The following is a 22,274-nucleotide window of genomic DNA, read 5'->3' as shown; positions in this document are numbered from 1 at the left end:
GGTTCAACCTTGCAATTTATTAAATATGGAAACAATTTCAAAGGGGCTAAATGACTTGTCCAAAGAAAATGAATGGCATAATCAGGATTCAAATCCCATCTCTGATGGGATATGTCATGCCATATAATAATATCTTAGGAAGAAAAATTTGGTTTAGAATCCTATACAGGTCAAAATTGAGAAAGAAGGCTGAATAAATGTTCATAAGGCATTATGGGATTGGCTCCTCTAGCTCTCAACTAAAGGTCTAAAGGAAATAACATTAGATCAAATTCTTTACTGTGGACGTTTTTGATCTAGACTGCTGCATTTTAGATGGACATTTTGCATTTTCTTAGTCTAGTCCTGATCAGATAATGTCCATGAATTCCTCCATATATATCATTGTGTACCTCGAGGCTACTTCCATTTCAAACAAGTAAATATATATAAATATACACATACCATTCCAAGGTGATAGAGCAGCTCTATGAATCAGTGAACCACGGCTTAGAGACAATGATAGTAAAAATGAACAGGGTCACCATACCTTTCGTGGTGAAGTTTTATCTCTGAAAAGTAGGATTCCTATGTCAAAATCCAAGATGTAACTAGATTTTTTTTAAACTTTTGGATTACTGACTCCTCTGCCTTCATTCGAATGGATAACTGACAATTAATTGCATTAAAATTATTATGTGATATAGAACTGAGATTTTTTAAAATTAACTCAAATATGTAAAACTTACCTCTATTTCTTTTATCAGTTTTTCATGTACTTTTTTCTCTTCCTCAAGCAAATTATTTTTTGTGGAGATAGATGCTGCTACAGTTACAATTTTATCTTTTAAAATCATAATTTCTTCCTATATATGAAATCAAAAGTGCATGGTTCAATTGAAGATGACTACTTATCTTAGACAGAATCATCATTGTGACTTTAAAAAACATTACCTAGAAGCTTTTAAGCAACATTTAAATATTTCTATTCTACACGATTGAAATAACAAATTTAAACAACATCCCTTAGATTCTGAAAAAGAACCAAGAATCAAATGAAAAGATACAAAGATAAGTGGTAATCTTAGTGACTATTGTCCAGCACCAACACTAAGAAATGACCAGCATCTTAAAAGTTTGTAGCTCCCGGTCTTCAAAGAACAGCAGGAATAAGAAGACAGCTTAAGGTGCAATCATTAATTCATATTATTTCCATATCAGCATTAAGCATACTAAATTGATTTCAGTTGGTTTAGATCTAACAGTCTGGAACTAAGTGCTTCAGCACTTCTTTGGATCACAGTTTTAACCACAAATGGATTAATTGCTCATAGGATTTTTGTTCTATATATTTTTATAAATCTGATTTTAGTTCATTTTCAGATATGCCTTGGCACTGTTGTCACTCATTTCAAACATCTGACAAAGTTGAGAAGAATTATGAAAGCCATCTGAGCAGCTTATGGACCTATTTAAAACAGAATTTAACAAGTAGGCTGACTGCTTAATTATGAATTAACACTTCCCTACCAGCAAATGAATTATATAGCACTTGCAAAAAAATAATAAAAAGGATGAGCTCTTAAAAAATATTTCAAACCTGTGCTTCTTTTATGTTTGCTTCTGGATTCTGGAGATCACAAAGTAGTTCGTTTTTCTTTGCTATTAATTTTTTTACTTGTTCTTTTTTCTGATGGAGTTCAATCACAAATGGCCATTTATTTTCTGCTTTAGAAATATCTTCTTTATATATTTTTATTTTCTCATCATATGCTTTATTTCTTAGAAGGTACTCTTCAAACTCTTCTTGTGAAGTTTCTATGGAAAATTTGAGCTTTACATTTTCTGCATGTAAGGATTTGATTTGAGTCTTTAGGCTTCCACAATGAAGCTTGGTTTTTTCTATTTCACTTTCTTGCTGACAAATGTGCTTTTCTGTTTCTTTGGTCTCTGCTATGACAGATCCTATTTGTTTCTCAACCTCATGGACTTCATTCTGTAATATAGTTCAACATTATCATTATTAATTCATGTTATTCAACATCAAAGAAAAGCCATTGTTTTGATGCATAATGCACTCAGGAAAATCACTTAAACAACCTTAAAAAGATGTGTTTATCAGAATTGGAAAAATTGATGTATGAGAAAATGAAAAATAAAATGAAGTTTCAAAGTGATTTTTAAATAATTCATATAGAACTTAGAACTCTATTTTTTTTTAATTTTCACTTATTTCTAAACACTTGCCTTTTATTATTGGTTGTAACATTTTATTTTGACAATGTTTTTAAACATTTGTGTTGATAACTAATTCTATTTTGGACAGCTGTTAGAATTAAACAAGATAAATATGTGAAAGTGATTTAAAGAATGGAACATATTTTTGTTATATAATAATAAAGTCTACTGCTTAACAAACAAATTAAAAAAATGTTGCCCTACTGATTATCCATGTCATCACAATACAATTGATGCCTTGATAACAATGCTTAAATCTAAAACTATGCTAATTTATATCATTTGGTCAAAGACTGAAAGAAAGGGAAAATATTACTTGCTAAGGCAGAGATGGGGAACATCCAGCCCATGGGCTACATAAGACCTGTGAAATCATTTGCTAAGGCAATCACAGTCAATGATGAGCTGAAAGCTAGCTAGGTACACCAACCTCCCACTGCTTGAGTTCTAAAAGTTGATAATATGGCCCATAAATGATATTATAAATATCCAAAAGGCCCTTGTGCTAAAGAATAATTTCCATTTAAATGTTCTTGAGGATCAAATGAATTATTGTTGAATTATTTCAATAGTATCTAAGTCTTTCTGATACCATTTGGGTTTTCTTGGAAAAGATACTGGCACTATATTTGCCATTTCCCTCTCCAGCTAATTTTACAGATGAGGAATTGAGGCAAACAGGGTTAAGTGACTTCTCCAGGCTCACACAGTCAATGTCTGAGGACAGATTTGAACTCATGAAGAGGAGTCTTCAACTCCGGGCCCAGTAATCTATCCACTAAAGCACATAGCTACCAAAGAATATGAATTAGGAAGCCTATAAACATGTTGAAACTACTCCAAGTTAGTTAATTTTGGCAGGTAAGTCTTAGCATATGTTTAAAAAAATTTTGAAAATCACTGACTATATAAATACATGGTATTTGTCATTTTTTATTATTGTTGTTGGATGTGGTGATGGTGATAATAGTATATTTTCAAGTTAAAATATAATTCTTGAAGATCTTTGTACTAATGTCTTCTTTTAAAGGCTTAACATGACACAGAACTGATCTTGGGTTCAGGAATACTATGCTAGTGGAATTCAGGCTCTTTTTGAACAGTAAAATACTACTTAAAATACAAGGCAGAAATTTTAGTGTTAACTACAGATTAAAATTAAATAAAAATTTTCTGCATAAAAATTTTTAAATACTTTGTTTCTTGTATATTTGTCTTTTAGCCATACTCATGAAGTGTAATCATTTCAGTGCTTTTATGTTTACCAATCAACCGAGTAATAAGTATTCATTAAGCACCTATTATATACCAGGAACTGTTAAGTGCTAGTGTAAAGTACAAAGAATGAAATAATACCTACTCACAAAACACTTAACATTCCAGTGAAGGAGGCAACAAGTACATATAAAAACATGTGTTATAAATATGCTTACCTACATATACACAAAGTAATTAATACAGGGTACTAAGGGAAGGAGGACACTAGCAGCTGAGGAGAATCAGGAAGGATCAGGACAGACTTCATTCAGAAGGTAGAGCTGTGTTTTAAAGGAGAGAGATGCTATAGGTAGAGATAAGGAGGAAGTACATTCCAGAGACTTAGGGAGACAATCAGTGCAAAGGTATGAAGATAAAAAAAAAAAATGAAGTCTTGTGAATGAGGAACAGAGGTCAACTTGGCTAGATAGCAGAGTGTGAGAGAAGAACTAGTGTATAATAAGCTTAGAAAGATATAGTACTTTAAAAGTAAAACCAAGAAGTTTATATTTCATCTCAAATCAATAGGAGTCATTGAAATTGGATCTGTACTTAAGAAAAAATACTTTAGCAGAATAGACTAGAATCATGAGTGACTTGAGGCTAGAAAAACCACTGAGGCTGTTGCAAGAGTCTGGACAAGAGAGGATGAGGCCCTAAATTAAGGTGGTACATCCATGAAAAGAGAAAATGGCTCAAATGTGAGAAATACTATGAAAGTAAAAATGGCAATATTAGGCAACTGACTGGGTATGGAGGATGAGGGAGAACCAAGAGTCAGGAAGGGAGACAAAATAACAAACCTGAGACATGGAAGAACGATGGCACCTTTGACAGAAATAAAGAAGTCTGGAAGAAGAAAGAATTTAGGGGGGGGAAATAAGGGTTTCACTTTTAGAAACAGGATTAAATTTAAGTGACAGGTGGTGCAGTGGATCAAGTGCCAGACCTGGGATCCAAAATACTCATCCTTGTGAGTGTAAATCTGACCTCAGACATTTACGAGTTGTGTGATTCTAGACAAGTCACATAAACTGTCTGCCTCTGTTCCTCACCAGTAAAATGAGCTGGGGAAGGGAACACAAACTCTACCATCTTTGCCAGGAAAATCCCAAGTGGGGATTAAGACATGACTGAAAATAACTGAACAACAAGGATTGAATTTAAGGAGGACTGAATGAAGCCTTAGGAAAGAGCATTAGGCTGATGATGGGCATGGTAGATGAGAAAGTTCTTAGAGAAAGAAGTGAAGATGACCCAGCTTCGGACAGGTAGAATCTATGATGTGGATGATGAGCCAGGAAAGAAGACTGAGAGGGAGTAACCATCTAAATAGGAGGCAAACCAGGAGAGGAGAGAGGACATCACAAAAACTGGGAAAGAATATTCAGGAGAGGCTGTCAACTGTCCCAAACAAAGTATTCGGGTCAAGAAGGTCTGACACTGAGAAAGGACCTTCAGTCTTGGTGATTAAAATAGCACTGGTAACTTTGCAGAGAGGAGCTCCATTTGAGAAGTACACCAAAAGCCAGACTGTAAAGGACTGAAGGAGAGTTAGGGAGTACACATGCTTCATTTTTCCAATGCCAACAAAGAAGGAAAGCTCCCAGGTAAGAGTCATTAGTGCTCTACAATTGTGAAAATAACTGAATTAATAAGCATTTTAGGAACTACAAAGAATTCATATACACACGCTTAGGTGAACCCTAAGTTGTATGTAACCAGTATTTAAATAGTACTTTTAAGGTTCTCAAAGCATTAACATGTTAACTCATTTGATCCATTTAGCATCTCTAGGAAGTTTTCAGTCTGAGTGGTCACACAGCTGGTAAACGTTTGATGGAGAGATCAAATTCAGGCCTTCCTGATCCAACTCTTGCACTGTATTCACTATGCCTTCAGTGGCTGCTTTTATGAAATATTTCAATATTTTGTTCTAATTTTATGCACAGAATGACACATTTTCCACATGATTAGAATTTTCATATAAAATATAATTTAGATATAAATGAATGGTTGAAAAAAAGCATCCTGAAAAATGAAACATCATGTCACCTTTAATCACTTCTCTTATATTAATGCAGTAGTTTTAAAAACATTTAATACTTTACTAAGATATGATGAATGAAATTACCTGCAATTGGAACAGTGTTTTTTTGGTTTTCTCTATTTCAGATGTTTGGGATTGCTGTTGCTCTACAACTTCCTTGACAACATCAGAAAATGAATCATTTTTCTGAGCCATATCTAGAGGGAAGAATTAGATTTATTTTGAAATTAGGAATTAAACTACAAATGATAAAATGAGATAATAGTAAAGTACCTAGCACAGTGTCTAGTAAGACATTGTAGAAATGTTAGATATAATTAGATTGCTAAGAAATTTCATTTTCTTTCTATTAAGCTCCCAAGTTTCCTTTTCTCCTTAAATACATAAGATTTAAGACCAGTAAGCTTCCTTTCTATAGACATAACTGAATCCTAAAGAAATTATGAAAGCCATTTTTAACCCTCCACATGGATTTCTGATACAATTATACCTATTTCCTATTTGAACATGATGTCATTTTCCTATTTCATCAGTCCATTTCTAAATGTATTATAATTACAGGCATATAATAAGAATGTCCTCTAAGTATGTGTAATGTACTTTCTTATATATACATGTCTTAACATACACATTTCTTTTCTAAACACTATGCAATCCTCTTCCTGGCCAAATTTAACATCTTCTCCTCTATTCTACTTTGATGTTGCTTTTGACTTAGTTATCCCATTTACAATTACATTTCTTGCAGTGGCGTAGTTCTCATCCTCCCATGACTTCTGCTTTGCTATATCCTGTTGTCTTCTTCCCATTCCCTCTTGGTTGGCACAGTGGAAGTTTCAGACCACATCAACTTTTTTCTTCTAACTCAACAACATCCCATTTCTCATCCTCTGGCTTCTCTGCTTCATTTTAATTAATTGATTTGCCTATTCTAGATTGATATTTCTTAAATTTTCTCTATTTTGACCTACTGTCTACTCTTGAAGTTCACGTTAATTTTCAAAAACCCTCCAGAATATTTCCACCTTACCTCAAGTTCAGTGGTTTAAAAATTGTATTTTGATCTTTGCTATCTTTGTGGAGCAAGTAGGGAGATGAGAAAGATAGACATAGCATTGAATTGTTCTATCCCAAAGAGCATGCACATGTATTAAATAAATCAATAGGAAATGAAGAGGAAATTCTGTTTTTACTGACTCACTGACTCGTTGCTTGGTACATTAGTATTTAAGAATTTTATCAGTTATATTTTATACTGCTTCACCACTTCCATAAACTGAAAAATTAAAATTAAATACAAAACAAGAGGAATCCTTCCAGAAAAAAAAAATGGTTCAGGAAGGAGGAAGGGATTGGACTGAAAGTTACAGATTGGATTTTCTATATCTGTACAATCTATAACATAATAAGTTGATTATACAATAAATGCTCCTTCACTAAGTAAAGATAACAAACACAAGTAACTCAGAGAAAACGTAAGAAAACAGATATAAAAGAAAGATTTAAATAAATAAGTAGTACCTTTTTAAACTTGACAAATTAAGAAAAAATGTGAACTGTCAGCATACAAATGAAGGCAAAACCATTATTGAACAAAAATTTATCTTCTCAAGAAATAGACTATATATTAACTGTCCTATATCACTCTACACCTCTAAAATCTGATATTAAAAAGTATCAGAAAAAGAAAGCGAAAGGGAAGGAGGCCCCCTGGATTAAGAGATTTACTAGGAATTTGGAAAGACTGGGATAAATGCCTAAGAAACCACCAGAATTATAAAATTCTACCATTTCCTATGTAGAAGAGGCTATAGGAATGCCTTAGTCTAGTCCTTCATTATGTAACTAATTGTCATCCTTATGCAGAAAATTATGAAGGTTATGTTAGCATCCCACAATCACTGAGAAGTTAAAGCCATATGCCTTTTCTTTCCTGTTAATCCAAATTCCTCTTTCCTTTTACCTGTTCTCTAATCTCTGCTGTGAAGGATATCACCCACTCTTTCCATTCCACTATTTTGTGTTCCTTCTGCTTTTGCATACGTAAATAATTTATAGTTTACTGGTTCAGGTGTTGACAGCAGCACAGTGCTAATGAAGCCAAGATCACAAAATCTCCTATGAATCCTATTGGGTTCCCATGGTGATAAGTGATGTCTCCAATCATAAGATGAATGAATCATCTATGCCAGTAGTTCTTAACCTTTCTTGTCACTGACCCTTCTGGCAATTTGGTAAATCTCTGGGTTTTCAGAATTCAGAATAAAAGCTTAATATAAAATACATAGTTTACAAAGAAAATATATTCTATTGAAAATCATATATGTATATGTGTGTGTGCATATACATATATAGATATACAAGTTCATGGCTCCTAATCCATCTAACTTAGTTTTGGGGAAGTTGAGTGATGGGAATAAAGAGAATTCAAAATCAAACTCTGACTTTAAATGCAGTGTTCCTTCTGCAAGTTTCTTGACTTCAGTCCTTACATTTTCACTTCATATTTAACCTGGATTGTAAACTACTGAAGGGCAGACTGGCTCTTCTGGGTCCTGCACAGTTACAGAACAATTGACTGCTCCCTAACACTGGGTCTCACTAAAGAGAAAGTCTAAGAAAACAGGCTGATAGCATGAAACAAAGCGATGGTCACCCAGGCTAGATAAAACATATTAAAAACATAAAGACATGTCGCTACTGAGAAAACAATCAGACTTATTTCAATCAGTCCTGATAATTAACAAAAGAATGAAGAAGAAATCAAAAGGTAAAAAAAAGACAGACAAGAAAACCTGCCATCTGTTGTGAAGGCCTTGGGATTCCAGGTATTAACAAAAATCTTGAAGGGATTCAGATTTTAAAAAATTAAATATTTCCGGCCAAGATGGCGGAGAGGACATACACACATATCTAAGCTCCTTCTTGGTCTCAGAACACTTTATCTCATGACAAGCCTTGGAATTAGGGCTTGACTGGAAAAACCCACAAATAATTACCAACAGAAGATATCCTCGAAATTCACCAGAAAAGATCTGGTTTTGCTTGTGGGTGGGGACGGATAGATCAGCGCAGGCTGAGGGCAGGCAGCGAGAGAAGGCAGGCAGCTCACACTGAGCAGACCAGAGGGGGAGGGGTGTGATCTCAGCCGTTTCTTTGGGGAGAGCTTTACCCCGTGTGGCTACTTTGCCCTGGCAGCAAGCCAGTAGATCAGCAGAGAAGCTGTAAACACAGGGGCTGAAGACTATATCCCCGAAAAGCTAGGGTCTCTCGGGACCTGGCCACCCCACTCCCACCCAGAGTGACTCAGCATGCTCTCTGAGCACAGACGCAGCAGTGCAGCCATTGCTGTCCTGCCAGTGCCTTGGTGCTGTTCCCCACAGTCTGTAGAGGAAGCTCGGTATTACCATCCAGCCCCCTTCCCCCAAAAGCAGACCATTTGTTTTTCTTGTTAGTTTGTTTTCTTTGACTCTTCTTTGACAAAATAAGCAAAAAAATTAAAGTACTCTTTAACAATAGAGAACTTCTATAGAGAGAGAGAGCAGACTTTAAACCCTGAGGAGACTCAAAACGGACTGTTGGTTCCTCCCCCCCAAAGGAGAATATGATCTGGTCCTCAATGCACAAGACTCTTATAGAGGAAATCAAAAAGGCTCTCACAAGAGAGCTAGAAGAAAAATGGGAAAAGGAAAGGGAAGCTTGGCAAGAGAGTCTGGAGAAGTCATTCCACTCATTTAAAAACAGAGTGGATAAAAAAATCAAATCCCTAAAAAACAGAATTAGTGAATTGGAAAAAGAAAATAACCCTCTAAAAAATAAAATTGGAAAAAAAATGGAAAAAAATTCCATAGAACAAAACAACTTACTTAAAAACTTAAAAACTTAACTGGACAATTAGAAAAATATAAAAAAAAAGTGAGTAAAGAAAATACTTCATTGAAAATCAGAATCGAAGAAATGGAATTGAATGACTCGAGGAGACACCAAGAATCAGTCAAACAAAACCAAAAAAATGAAACAATGGGAAAAAATGTCAAATACCTTCTTGGGAAGACAAGAGACCTGGAAAATAAATCTAGGAGAGATAATCTGAGAATTATTGGACTTCCTGAAAAATATAATGAAAAAAAGAACCTGGACACTATTTTCCAGAAAATTATCAAAGAGAACTGCCCAGATGTTATAGAAACAGAGGGTAAATAAACATTGAATGAATTCATCAATCATCTACTGAAAGGGACCCTACAATCAAAATGCCAAGAAATATAGTGGCCAAATTCCAGAACTATCAGACCAAGGAAAAATACTGTAAGCTGCTAGGAAAAAAACAATTCAAATATGGAGGCACCACAATAAGGGTAACTCAGGATCTAGCAGCACCCACCTTAAAGGATCAAAGGGTCTGGAATATGATATTCCAAAAGGCTAAGGAACTTGGTATACAGCCAAAAAATAACTTACCCAGCAAAAATGAGCACTTTTTTTTCCAGGGAAGAAGATGGACATTCAATGAAATAGGTGAATTTCATCTATTTCTGATGAAAAAACCGGAACTAAACAAAAAATTTGATATCCAAATATAAGACTCAAGAGAAACATAGAAAGGTAAAAAGAAATCTTGGGAACTATATTTCTGTTCTAAAGATACATAAAGAACACATGTATAATTTGTTCTAGAAACTAGAGGTGGAAAGGAAATTGTACCATAAAAAGGGTAATGTGGGGATACTACATCTCATGAAGAGGCAAAGGAAACCTATTACATCTGAGAGAAAGAAGGGAAGGGGATGAATATAGTGTGTATCTTACTCTCATTAGAATTGGCTTAAAGAAAAAAAAATTAGACATTTTTGATCTATGGTGAAACTTGTTCCACCACATTGAAAAGTGGGAGGGGAAAAGTGAAAAGGGAAGGAGTAAGTGGAAGGAAATACAGAAATTATGGGGAAAAGAAGTAAAATAGAGGGAGGAACTCTAAGGTAGGGAGGAATACTAAAAAGGGAGGGCTGTGAGAAGCAAGTGGTGCTCACAAGTTTAATACTGGGGAGGGGGGTAAGGGAGAAGGAAAGGAGAAAAGCATAAGCAGGGGTTAACATGTTGGCAAGCAATACAGAATTAGTCATTTTAACCATAAATGTGAATGGGGTAAACTCCCCCATACAGCGGAGGTGGATAGCAGAATGGATTAAAAACCAGAATCCTACAATATGTTGTTTACAGGAAACATACTTGAAGAAAGGAGATATATACAGAGTAAAGGTAAAAGGCTGGAGCAGAATCTACTATGCTTCAGGTGAAGTCAAAAAAGCAGGGAGTAGCAATCCTAATCTCAGATCAAGCAAAAGCAAAAAGTGATATAATTAAAAGAGATAAGGAAGGGCACTGCATATTGCTAAAGGGTAGCATAGATAATGAAGCAATATTAATATTAAACATATACGCACCAAGTGGTGTAGCATCTAAATTCTTAAAGGAGAAATTAAAAGAGCTACAAGAAGAAATAGACTGCAAAACTATAATAGTGGGAGATCTCAACCTTGCACTCTCAGAATTAGATAAATCAAACCACAAAATAAATAAGAAAAAAGTAAAAGAGGTAAATAGAATACTAGAAAAGTTTGATATGATAGATCTTTGGAGAAAACTAAATGGAGACAGAAAGGAATACACTTTCTTCTCAGCACTTCATGGAATCTATACAAAAATTGACCATATATTAGGACATAAAAACCTCAAACTCAAATGCAGAAAGGCAGATATAGTAATTGCATTCTTTTCAGATCATGATGCAATGAAAATTACATTCAATAAAAAGCCAGGGGAAAATAGACCAAAAAATAATTGGAAACTAAATAATCTCATACTAAAGAATGATTGGGTGAAACAGCAAATCATAGACATAATTAATAACTTCACCCAAGAAAATGAGAATAATGAGACGTGATACTAAAATGTGTGGGATGCAGCCAAAGCAGTCATAAAGGGAAATTTTATATCTCTAGAGGCCTACTTGCATAAAATAGAGAAAGAGAAGGTCAATGATTTAGGCTTGCAACTAAAAATGCTAGAAAAGGAACAAATTAAAAACCACACAGTCAAATACTAAACTTGAAATTCTAAAAATAAAAGGAGATTAATAAAATTGAAAGTAAAAAAAAAATCTATTGAATTAATTAATAAAACTAAGAGTTGGTTCTATGAAAAAACCAACAAAATAGATAAACCCTTAGTAAATCTCATTAGAAAAGGAAAGAGGAAAATCAAATTGTTGGTCTTAAAAATGAAAAGGGAGAACTCACCACTAATGAAGAGGAAATTAGAGCACTAATTAGGAGTTACTTTGCCCAAATTTATGCCAATAAATTCGATAACTTAAATGAAATGGAAGAATACCTTCAAAAATATAGCTTGCCCAGATTAACAGAGGAAGAAGTAAATTGGTTAAACAGTCCCATCTTAGCACTTAGTTCCATCTTAGAAAAAGAAATAGAACAAGCTATTAATCAGCTTCCTAAGAAAAAATTCCCAGGACCAGATGGATTTACATGTGAATTCTACCAAACATTTAAAGAACAATTAACTCCAATGCTATATAAACTATTTGAAAAAATAGGGATTGAAGAAGTCCTACTAAATTTCTTTTATGACACAGACATGTGTTTCAACAGGTAGGTTGAAAACAGAGAAAAAAAGTTATAGACCAATCTCTCTAATGAATATTGATGCTAAAATCTTAAATAAAAGTATTAGCAAAAAGATTACAGAAAATCATCCCCAGGATTGCCCACCATCACCATTATTATTCAATATTGTATTAGAAATGCTAGCTTCAGCAGTAAGAGTTGAGAAAGAGATTGAAGGAATTAGAGTAGGTAATGAGGAAACCAAACTATCACTCTTTGCAGATGATATGATGGTATACTTAGAGAATCCCAGAGATTCTACTAAAATTAAATTAGAAATAATTCACAACTTTAGCAAAATGGCAGGATACAAAATAAATCCACATAAATCCTTGGCATTTTTATACACGACCAACAAAATCCCACAGCAAGATATACAAAGAGAAATTCCATTCAAAATAACTGTGGATAGCATAAAATATTTGGGAATCTATTTAGCAAAGGAAAGTCAGGAATAATAGGAGCAAAATTTCAAAACACTTTCCACACAAATAAAGTCAGATTTAAACAATTGGAAAAATATTAAGTGCTCTTGGATAGGCTGAGCGAATATAATAAAGATGACAATACAACCAAGACTAATCTATTTATTTAATGCTATATAAATCAGACTCCCAAGAAACTATGTTAATGACCTAGAAAAAATAACAACAAAATTCATATGGAAGGACAAAAGGTCAAGAATTTCAAGGGAACTAATGAAAAAAAAAAATCAAATTAAGGTGGCCTAGTGTAACTGATCTAAAACTATATTATAAAGCAGCAGTCACCAAAATCATTTGGTATTGGCTAAGAAATAGATTAGTTGATCAGTGGAATAGGTTGAGTTCACAGGACAAAATAGTCAATAACTAGTAATCTAGTGTTTGACAAACCCAAAGATCCCAACTTTTGGGATAAGAATTCACTATTTGACAAAAACTGGTGGGAAAACTGGAAATTAATATGGCAGAAACTAGGCATAGAACCACATTTAACACCACATACTAAGATAAGATCAAAATGGGTCCATGATTTAGGCATAAAGAACGAAATTATAAATAAATTAGAGGAACAGAGGATAGTTTACCTCTCAGACTTGTGGAGGAGGAAGAAATTTGTGACCAAAGAAGAACTAGAGATCATTATTGATCACAAAAAAGAAAATTTTGATTGTATCAAATTAAAAAGCTTTTGTACAAACAAAACTAATGCAAACAAGATTAGAATGGAAGTAACAAATTGGGAAAACATTTTTATAGTTAAAGGTTCTCATAAAGGCCTCATTTCCAAAATATATAGAGAATTGACTCTAATTTATAAGAAATCAAGCCACTCTCCAATTGATAAATGGTCAAAGGATAGGAAAAGACAATTTTCAGATGATGAAATTAAAACTATTTCCAATCATATGAAAGAGTGTTCCAAATCACTATTGATCAGAGAAATGCAAATTAAGACAACTCTGAGATACCACTACACACCTGTCAGATTGGCTTAGATGACAGGAACAAATAACGATGAATGTTAGAAGGGATTTGGGAAAACTGGGGCACTGATGCATTGTTGGTGGAATTGTGAAAGGATCCAGCCATTCTGTAGAGCAATCTAGAATTATGCCCAAAAAGTTATCAAACTGTGCATACTGTTGGATCCAACAGTATTACTACTGGGCTTATATCCCAAGAAAATACTAAAGAGGGGAAAGGGACCTGTATGGGCCAAAATGTTTGTGGCAGCTCTTTTCATAGTGGCTAGAAACTGGAAAATGAATGGATATCCATCAATTGGAGAATGCTTGGGTAAATTATGGTATATGAAGGTTATGGAATATTATTGTTCTGTAAGAAATGACCAACAGGAGGAATCCAGAGAGGCTTGGAGAGACTTACATCAACTGATGCTGAGTGAAATGAGCAGAACTAGGAGATCATTATGCACTTCAACAACAATACTATATGAGGATGTATTCTGATGGGAATGGATATCTTCAACATAGAGAAGAGGTAATTGTAGGGCAGCTAGGTGGCACAGTGGATAGAACACCAGCCTTGTATTCAGGAGGACCAGAGTTCAAATCTGACCTCAGACACTTAACACTTCCTAGCTGTGTGACCCTGGGCAAGTCACTTAACCCCAGCCTAAAAAAAAAAAAAAAAAAAAAAAAAAAAGCTAATGGACAGACTTAGCTACACCCAGAGAAAGAACATTGGGAAATGAATGTGGCTACTTGTATTTTTGTTTTTCTTCCCAGGTTATTTTTACCTTCTGAATCCAATACAAGAGAACTGTATGACTGTATGGTTCTGCACAGATATATTGTATCTAGGATATACTAATATATTTAACATGTATAAGTCTGTCTACCATCTAGGGGAGTGGGTAGAGGGAAGGAAGGGAGAAGTCAGAACAGAAGTGAGTTCAAGGGATAATGTAAAAAATTACCCATGCATATGTTCGGTCAATAAAAAAATTATAATTAAAAAAAATTAAATATTTATTATGCTATACAATAAATCACATAAGTATTTATATGTGTGTATATATATGTATATATATATATACATACATATACACACATAGGTTAGTTGCGTAATAGTTGGTCAAGTCATTAGATCTTTCTGATTATCTTCTAATTTAAAATATGGACTTCACAGGGGTGTTGCTTGTGGCAAAATCATCTGAAACAATAAATGTAAAGTGCTTTGCAAATTCTAAGGTGCTATATAAATGATAATGATTATGATAACAATAATAACAACAATGATAAGTAGAAGTAGTAATAGGAGTACATAATTGGTTCCCAAAATGTGAGTCCCAGATATTGGGGGTGGGGGGATTTATGGAGTTATCTTAAAGATTTCCCAAGAATCTCTGCATTCACTAAGCATTGTCATTTTGGTCTTTTGTCTTTTCTCTTAGGTCTCACTTAAAAATCCTTTATTTTCTGAAGCCTTTCTTTAATCCTTCTGAAAATAATTTTTCCTTCTAGGGGTTTTATAGTACCTTATACTCTTATTTACAAGATTATAAATTCTTTATGGCCTAGCATTCTTATTTCGTTTTACATTCCCGGTGACTCTTAGAGTACACTGCACAAAGTAGGTGCTTACAAATCTTTCTTGAACAAATATATGTTTAATTTTTATTTAATTGGGAAATTGAGTCTTTTGAATCTAAGATTTCAAAACTAAAACTGGAAGGAAATCAGGGTGGTTAAGTAATAGGTGTTCAGGGTAGAGATTATTTAATGGGACTGAGGAATTTAAAAGTTTTTTTAATTTTAAATTTTCAATAGATTGAGGAATTCTTAATGACTTTGAAATGCCCAGCAAAAAATTTATGTAAATAGGTATGGAGTAACTCAGTTCGAATAAAATTTGGAGCTACTGGGTAGAATCATAGATCTAAAGGCCTGACAGACCCATAAATATGGCTCTGAGATGCTAACTTAGACAAAACTTAGAAGAAAGAACCACTGAACTTTTGAGGTATATATATTAAAGAAGTTATGTTATCATTGGTATTTTCTCCATTGAAGGGAAAGAATATGTAAATAGTATATTAGAACATCTCTTTGCCATGACAGATTTGTTGTTTGAAATATTCCTTTTTTGTTTTCTCCATTGGCTGGTTTAGAAAGGAAAGGAAAATTAATTTCTACCTTTGACTATAAAACACTGGTACTTTTTGCACTTGCTTTGTAAACTCCTATCTCAGCTCTGTGTGAAACCACATTTCAGAAGGAGATAATCCTGGTACCTTGTGTTTACTGGCACAGTTGGATGATATCTCATCCTGGATTCTTAATCAGTATATGAAGTAATGGAAATGAGAACCTTGGGGACTGTCTGTGTGACAGAGACTCTGGAGTATCCTCCTGTTGTGAAAGATATATGAACTGTAAGATTCCTTGCAGTACTGAGTTTCTGTGCATCTTTTCCCTATTCATCAGCTAAGCAAAGGCACAAACTGCAACAGAATCTCTGTATCCCAACACTCTCTCTCTCTCATTCATTTTAAGGATCTTTATGCCTTCTAATACATATATGAAGAAAGAAAAAATTATTTATGTCATTTCTATTCATATATAAAGCACTCCTTTCTTTTTTGTTTTTAATTTTAATGTTTTTATTTTTTCTCAATTATGTGTAAATTTTTTAATGATTTTTTTAAAAAGTTTTGAGTTTCAAATTCTCTTTCTCCCTTGCCTCCCTCCACATTGAAAAGGTGAGCAATTTTAATATAGGCTATACATGGATAGTCAAGCAAAATATTTCCATGTTAGCCATGTTGCAAAAAAAAAAAGACAAAAAAAAATAAAGTTTTTGAAAAAAATTATGCTTTCATCTGCATTCAGACATTATCAGTTCTTTCTGTGAAGGTAGTTCATATTTCCTTTGAAATTGTCTTAGATCATTGTGTTGCTGAGAATAAGGCTTTCAAAGTTGATCACCCTACAGTATTGCTGTTTCTGTGCATAATGTTCTCCTGGTTCTCTTCATTTCACTTTTTATTAGTTCATGTATGTCTTCCCATATTTTTCTGAAAGCATCTTGCTCATCTCTTATAACACAACAGAATTCCATCACAATCATATGCCACATTTTATTCAGCAACTCCCTAATTGATGAGCATCTCAATTTCCAATTCTTTGCCATTATAACAAGAATTGCTATATTTTTTACATATAGCTCTTTTGTCTTTTCCTTTTATCTCTTTGGAGTACAGACTAGTGGTAGTATTGCTAGTTCAAAGGGACTCCATTTTTTCTTACATTATTTTTAGACTGGATATTTGGTTTTTCTGAGAAGTAACTTTATTAGACTTTCCCTAACCCTTAACCCTTTTCGCAATACTTTTTTTTTTTTTTTTGCCATTTCATTCCTGCCATTTCAAACTAAAAGAGGTTTTTTGGGAAAACATTAGGGGATTGACTGACACAGAGGAAAGATAACAGAACCACTGCCAATATTTGGCAAGTGTAATTATCCCCATGGACTATTTGAATAAGGGTAGAGCTTTTTAAAAAAAGAGGAATATTGGACTAGAGGTCTTTCATGTGTATGACCAAAGAAAGGGAGGGCTGAGTATGCTCTAATCATCTCAGAAAGAAGCATATTGTTTAACTCAAGGCATGAAATTACAGAATATTAGTGTTGGAAGGGACCTCAGATGTCTAATCCATATGTGATCAGGAAGCCTATTATATCCCTGATAAGTCATGCAACTTTTACTTGAAGACCTATTGTGATATGGAACTCAACTACCTCTGGGGATGGCCCATTGTCCTTTTGTAAGTCTCTAATGGAGACTTTCTCTTATATCAATTTGAAATGTCCTTTCTTCATGTTTGCCGCAGCCCTCTTTGTAGTGGCCAGAAACTGGAAACTGAGTGGATGCCCATCAATTGGAGAATGGCTGAATAAATATATGAATGTTATGGCATATTATTGTTCTGTAAGAAATGACCAACAGGATGATTTTCAGAAAGGCTTGGAGAGACCTACATGAACTGATGCTAAGTGAAATGAGCAGGACCAGGAGATCCTTGTACACTTCAACAACAATACTATATGATGATCAATTCTGATGGACGTGGCCATCTTCAACAATTTGATGAACCAAATCAGTTCCAATAGAGCAGTAATGAACTCAACCAGCTATACCCAGTGAAATAATTCTGGGAATTTTGTCCGCCTGCATTTTTTATTTCCTTCACAGGCTAATTGTATACTATTTCAAAGGCTGATTCTTTTTGTTCAGCAAAACAACTGCTTGGACATGTGTACATATATTGTATTTAATTTATACTTTAACATATTTAACATGTATTGGTCAACCTGCCATCTGGGGTGGGGGGAAGGAGGGGAAAAATTAGAACAAAAGGTTTGGCAATTGTCAATGTTGTAAAATTACCCATGCATATATCTGGTAAATAAAAACTATTAAAATAAAAAATTAATTTAAAAATGCCCTTTCTTCAACATCTACCTCTTACTTCTAATTCTGCTCTATAGAGACAAAGAAAATATGTATATGTGTGTCTTCCATGACAGCCCTTAGCATCTCATCTCTTATTAAGGTTAAACAGCCGGTTTCCTCACAGGAACTTTCTCCAGTTGAATATAAGCTTCTTAAAGGCCAGAACCATTTCTATTTTGTCCTTGTAATGTTACCTTTGTTACAAGCCTTTCTCCTGAGGATAAATGGTGTAAACAAAGATGTAGAGATGAAATTAGGTAGGATGTGTTCAACTAATAGTGGTTAGTCTATCTTGGCTAGAGCAGAGCATGTGGGGAGTCATGAGAGGTCTGAAAAAGAAAATTTGGGACCAGATTACAAATGATCACTAGGCAAAGGAGTTTAAGCATGCAATACTAAGTGTCAGAGGGGAAAAAAACAAAGAACTGATTAGTAAGCATGTACCATGTGCCAGGTACTGTACAACAATGTCGATACAAAAAAAATTGGCAAAAGATAGTTCCTGCTTTCAAGACGTTTAGCTGCACTGAGGTATCTTGAAAGAGTAAAAATATGAAGACATAACGGAATCTATTGCTATAATCTAGGTGAATAATGATGAAAGCTCTATACTAGAGTGCTGGCAAGGGGAATAGAAAAAGAAAGAATAAATTACAAGAAAGACTGTAGAGATAAGGATGGGACTTGATAATTACATGTAGAAGGTGAGGAAGAAGAAAGATAATACTGAGGTTTTGAAAATGGGGTAAATGACAGTGGTATGGTGAATGGTATGTCAAACATGGTACCACATACAGAAAATGGGAAATCAGGAGAGTAGATTTAAAGGGAAATGTTGATTTCAATTCTAGTCAAACTAAGACAAATATTGTGATTTTTTTTAATCTTGAAGAGTAGAGAGACTTAATAGCCTCTGAGAGTATAAATAGGGTTAATTTTATAGCTTATTGTTTTATCTTATGTTTTATCCTGCTACTTAGTAGGGAATAAGAGGCAATATGATATAATAGAACACTGGCATTAGCATTAGAGGACTTAAAGAAAATGAACTCCTTGAGGGCAGTGTTTATTTCTTTTTTTTTTTTTTTAATCTATATCCCCAACATCCAGCATAGAGCCTGTTGCATAATAAGTTTTTTTAAAATTAAATGACCTGCATTCAGAACATATTTTTGCTGACAACTGATGTGACCTTGGAGAGAAACTTAACTTTTCTGGACCTAAGTTTGCTTATTAAAATGAAATGTTCAGACTATATTATCTCTCAGTTTTTTTTTCAGTTATAATTCTTATGATCAAAGAGGGTTTGAATTTTAATTTAAGGTATGTTTAAAAATACTTGATTGAGTATGCTTAACATTAGAATAGGTTTTAGAAGAAAGTATAGCACACAGGAAATTTTGCTGAATTATTTATATAGAGACAGGCTGAATAATAGGTCTCTTAATTTAAGGCATGAAACAACCTTTATCTGAACCCAATCTTGGAAATTCCCTTGTCTATCCTTAAATGTTAAGTAAGTGCTAAACTATTGGGTGATAACTATTGTGCAAGACTCAATTACTAAGCTGTTTCCCAGAAAAAAACAAAAAACAAAACTAAATTCTGTGCAAAAAATACATCAGCTCAAACCTATAATTAATGCTTTAAGATACTTCTACAACTAACTCTCCTCCACAGGGATATTATTGGGGTTTTCCCTGGCTCTTAGAGATATAGGCTTCCTTTTCATTTATCTTTTCCTTTTTTTTTTTTGTTATGATGTTGTGACTTTTTGACATGGTATTTCCCATACTCAGACTCTCTACAATCAAAATGGAGTTTTCAAATCATCTTCACTAGGATTTTTGAAAAAAAGGATTTATTCTCATCTGTCCAGGATGGTGAAGGACAGTTTAATCTTAGTCATATGATGACTGAAGATAATGTAATAGAGTGAAAATAGAATTTGTTGCAACTGTAGTTTTGGTATATTATCAACTTTCTAATTTTGGATAAGTCCTTTTCCTTCTTGGGAGGAGGGCAGTCTCAGGTTTTCTAATCAGTAAAATAATTTGGCAAGACTAAATCATAACTAAAATCCTTTCTTAATCTAAACTTCTATGATTCTTCCAATTCCATGAACTTTTCATCTTTTTATGCAGATTTTATGCTTTTTATCTAAACAGTTAACAATCCTGAAGATTTCTTTTTTTTTTTTTTTCCACATTACCCCCTCCCTCCCTCTACTCCCTCCCCTTGATGATAGGCAATCCCATACATTTTACATATGTTACAATATAACCTAGATACAATATATGTGTGTAAATCCCATTTTCTTGTTGTACATTAAGTATTAGCTTCCGAAGGTATAAGTAACCTGGGTAGATAGACAGTAGTACTAACAATTTACATTCACTTCCCAGTGTTTCTTCTCTGGGTGTAGTTGTTTCTGTCCATCATTGATCAACTGGAAGTGAATTGGATCTTCTTTATGTTGAAGATTTCCACTGAAGATTATTTTCAAAGATATATCAAACTCACAATTTCTTTTAGTCTTCACAATAATTCTATGCGATAGGTGCTATAATTAATTTTATTTTACAGTTGAAGCAATTGAGACAAACAGATCTAAGTACATAGCTAGTAAATGTTTTAGAGATGAAATTTGAACTCATATCTGCCTCACTCCCAGCTGCTCGATCCTCTGTCCACTACACTATCAAGGAAAGAATTTGATTTTCTCTAAATTTTACACTTGATTGTATTCAGACTAGTATTCTCTGTAGTCTATTTGTTTTACTTTTGGCTTCAATGGCAATAAATAGGAAGTCCTTAGATTGCTAAATATTAAACTGACGTAAAATGGGCTGAGGGCTTACAGTAGAATATTCTAATTCCATTTAAGTCTTGCAGTCATGCTTCCCCAAAATATGGAGGTGACTGTAGGATATGGAAAGATTCCAAGCAAAGTGCATGATTGGAGAGGTTTTGAGGAAGGGCTCCAGTTGTCTGGGGGTCAGACTTAGTTAAGCTCAAGAAGATTCATTATCAGATTATCACAGCATGATCATTTTTTAATCACAGTAACTGTCAAAGTTTGTCTACTACAGTATAAAGCATTTGCTTTTTACCCAAATTACTGAAATCATATATCTGGGATAAATTATTTTCAATATAAACATTTTTAAATTGCTTTAAAATTATTTCTCTTTATTTTTAAATCAGCTATACTGATACCAAAAAGGAAATATTTCAATTGATTCAATTAAAATAGTTAATAGCTAACATTTCTATAGCATTCTAAGGTTTGCAAAATGCTTTATACATCTCACCTTATCTTCCCAATAAATCTTGGAGATTAGTATTATCATCATCTTTAATTTATAGATCCAAAGATGGGAAAGTGAGGGTCAAAGAAAAAAAAAAGTTATTTGCCCACAGTCACATAGCAAGTAACCATCTGAGAGATGATTTAAAATTAGGTCTTCCTGAATTTAAAATCAACATTCTATTAACTGCACCATACTTCCTTCCACTTGGAATACCAAGAACTGCATTTTTTTCTACATTGCAACTGACTTCAATTGATAAATGGAAAATTGAAGTCAAAGTCAGTTCAAAGTGCCACTTTTTTCTATTCAGTTTTTCTTATTTACATCAAAATCCAAAAAAGCTTTCCCTCCTCTGATTTCGCATAATATTCTGATTGTACTATGCTTATGATATTACATCTTGATTTATAATATATTCAGGACATATTTTCTCTACTGGATTGAAAGCACCATAGTAATAGGGACAGTTTTATTTATCTTTGCACATCCCACAAGACTCCATGTTTGCATTAGAATTACAGGATATTAGAGCTGGAAGGACCTGAAAAATCATCAAGTCAAACTGTCTCTTTTTTGATTAATATAAGTAAGCTGATATCTGAAGAGGTGCAAGTCAAATAGTAACAGGGCTAGGAGTAGAACCCAGGTTTGCTGACCTTCAAATAAAACTTATTTCTGGTGTATTCCATTGTCTCACAAATGGAATCTCAATAAATATTTCTTGAATGACTTGAGATGTTGACAATAAATGAATGATAAAGTTAAAATATATAGAACAAATTTAGCAAA

The 22,274-nt window shown here is 33.7% G+C and overlaps 1 protein-coding gene across 2 annotated transcripts in view; it reads right to left on the bottom strand.

The window, feature by feature from the left end:
• Nucleotides 1–22,274, bottom strand: part of CCDC122 (coiled-coil domain containing 122) — a 39,346-nt gene that overhangs the window by 15,293 nt on the left and 1,779 nt on the right. For both annotated transcript variants that reach the window (XM_074299165.1, XM_074299166.1), the window contains 3 exons: nt 5,609–5,721; nt 1,580–1,975; nt 729–845 (listed from right to left, as the gene is read on the bottom strand). In XM_074299165.1, the coding sequence (XP_074155266.1) occupies nt 729–845; nt 1,580–1,975; nt 5,609–5,719 (624 nt within the window). In that variant the 5' untranslated portion in view covers nt 5,720–5,721. The remainder of the gene's footprint in view (nt 1–728; nt 846–1,579; nt 1,976–5,608; nt 5,722–22,274) is intronic.

This window comes from Sminthopsis crassicaudata, chromosome 3 (genome assembly GCF_048593235.1).
Source record: "Sminthopsis crassicaudata isolate SCR6 chromosome 3, ASM4859323v1, whole genome shotgun sequence".
NCBI lineage: Eukaryota > Metazoa > Chordata > Mammalia > Dasyuromorphia > Dasyuridae > Sminthopsis > Sminthopsis crassicaudata.
The sequence above is the reverse complement of the archived record's forward strand: the minus strand, read 5'-3'. Positions and strand labels throughout refer to the sequence as shown.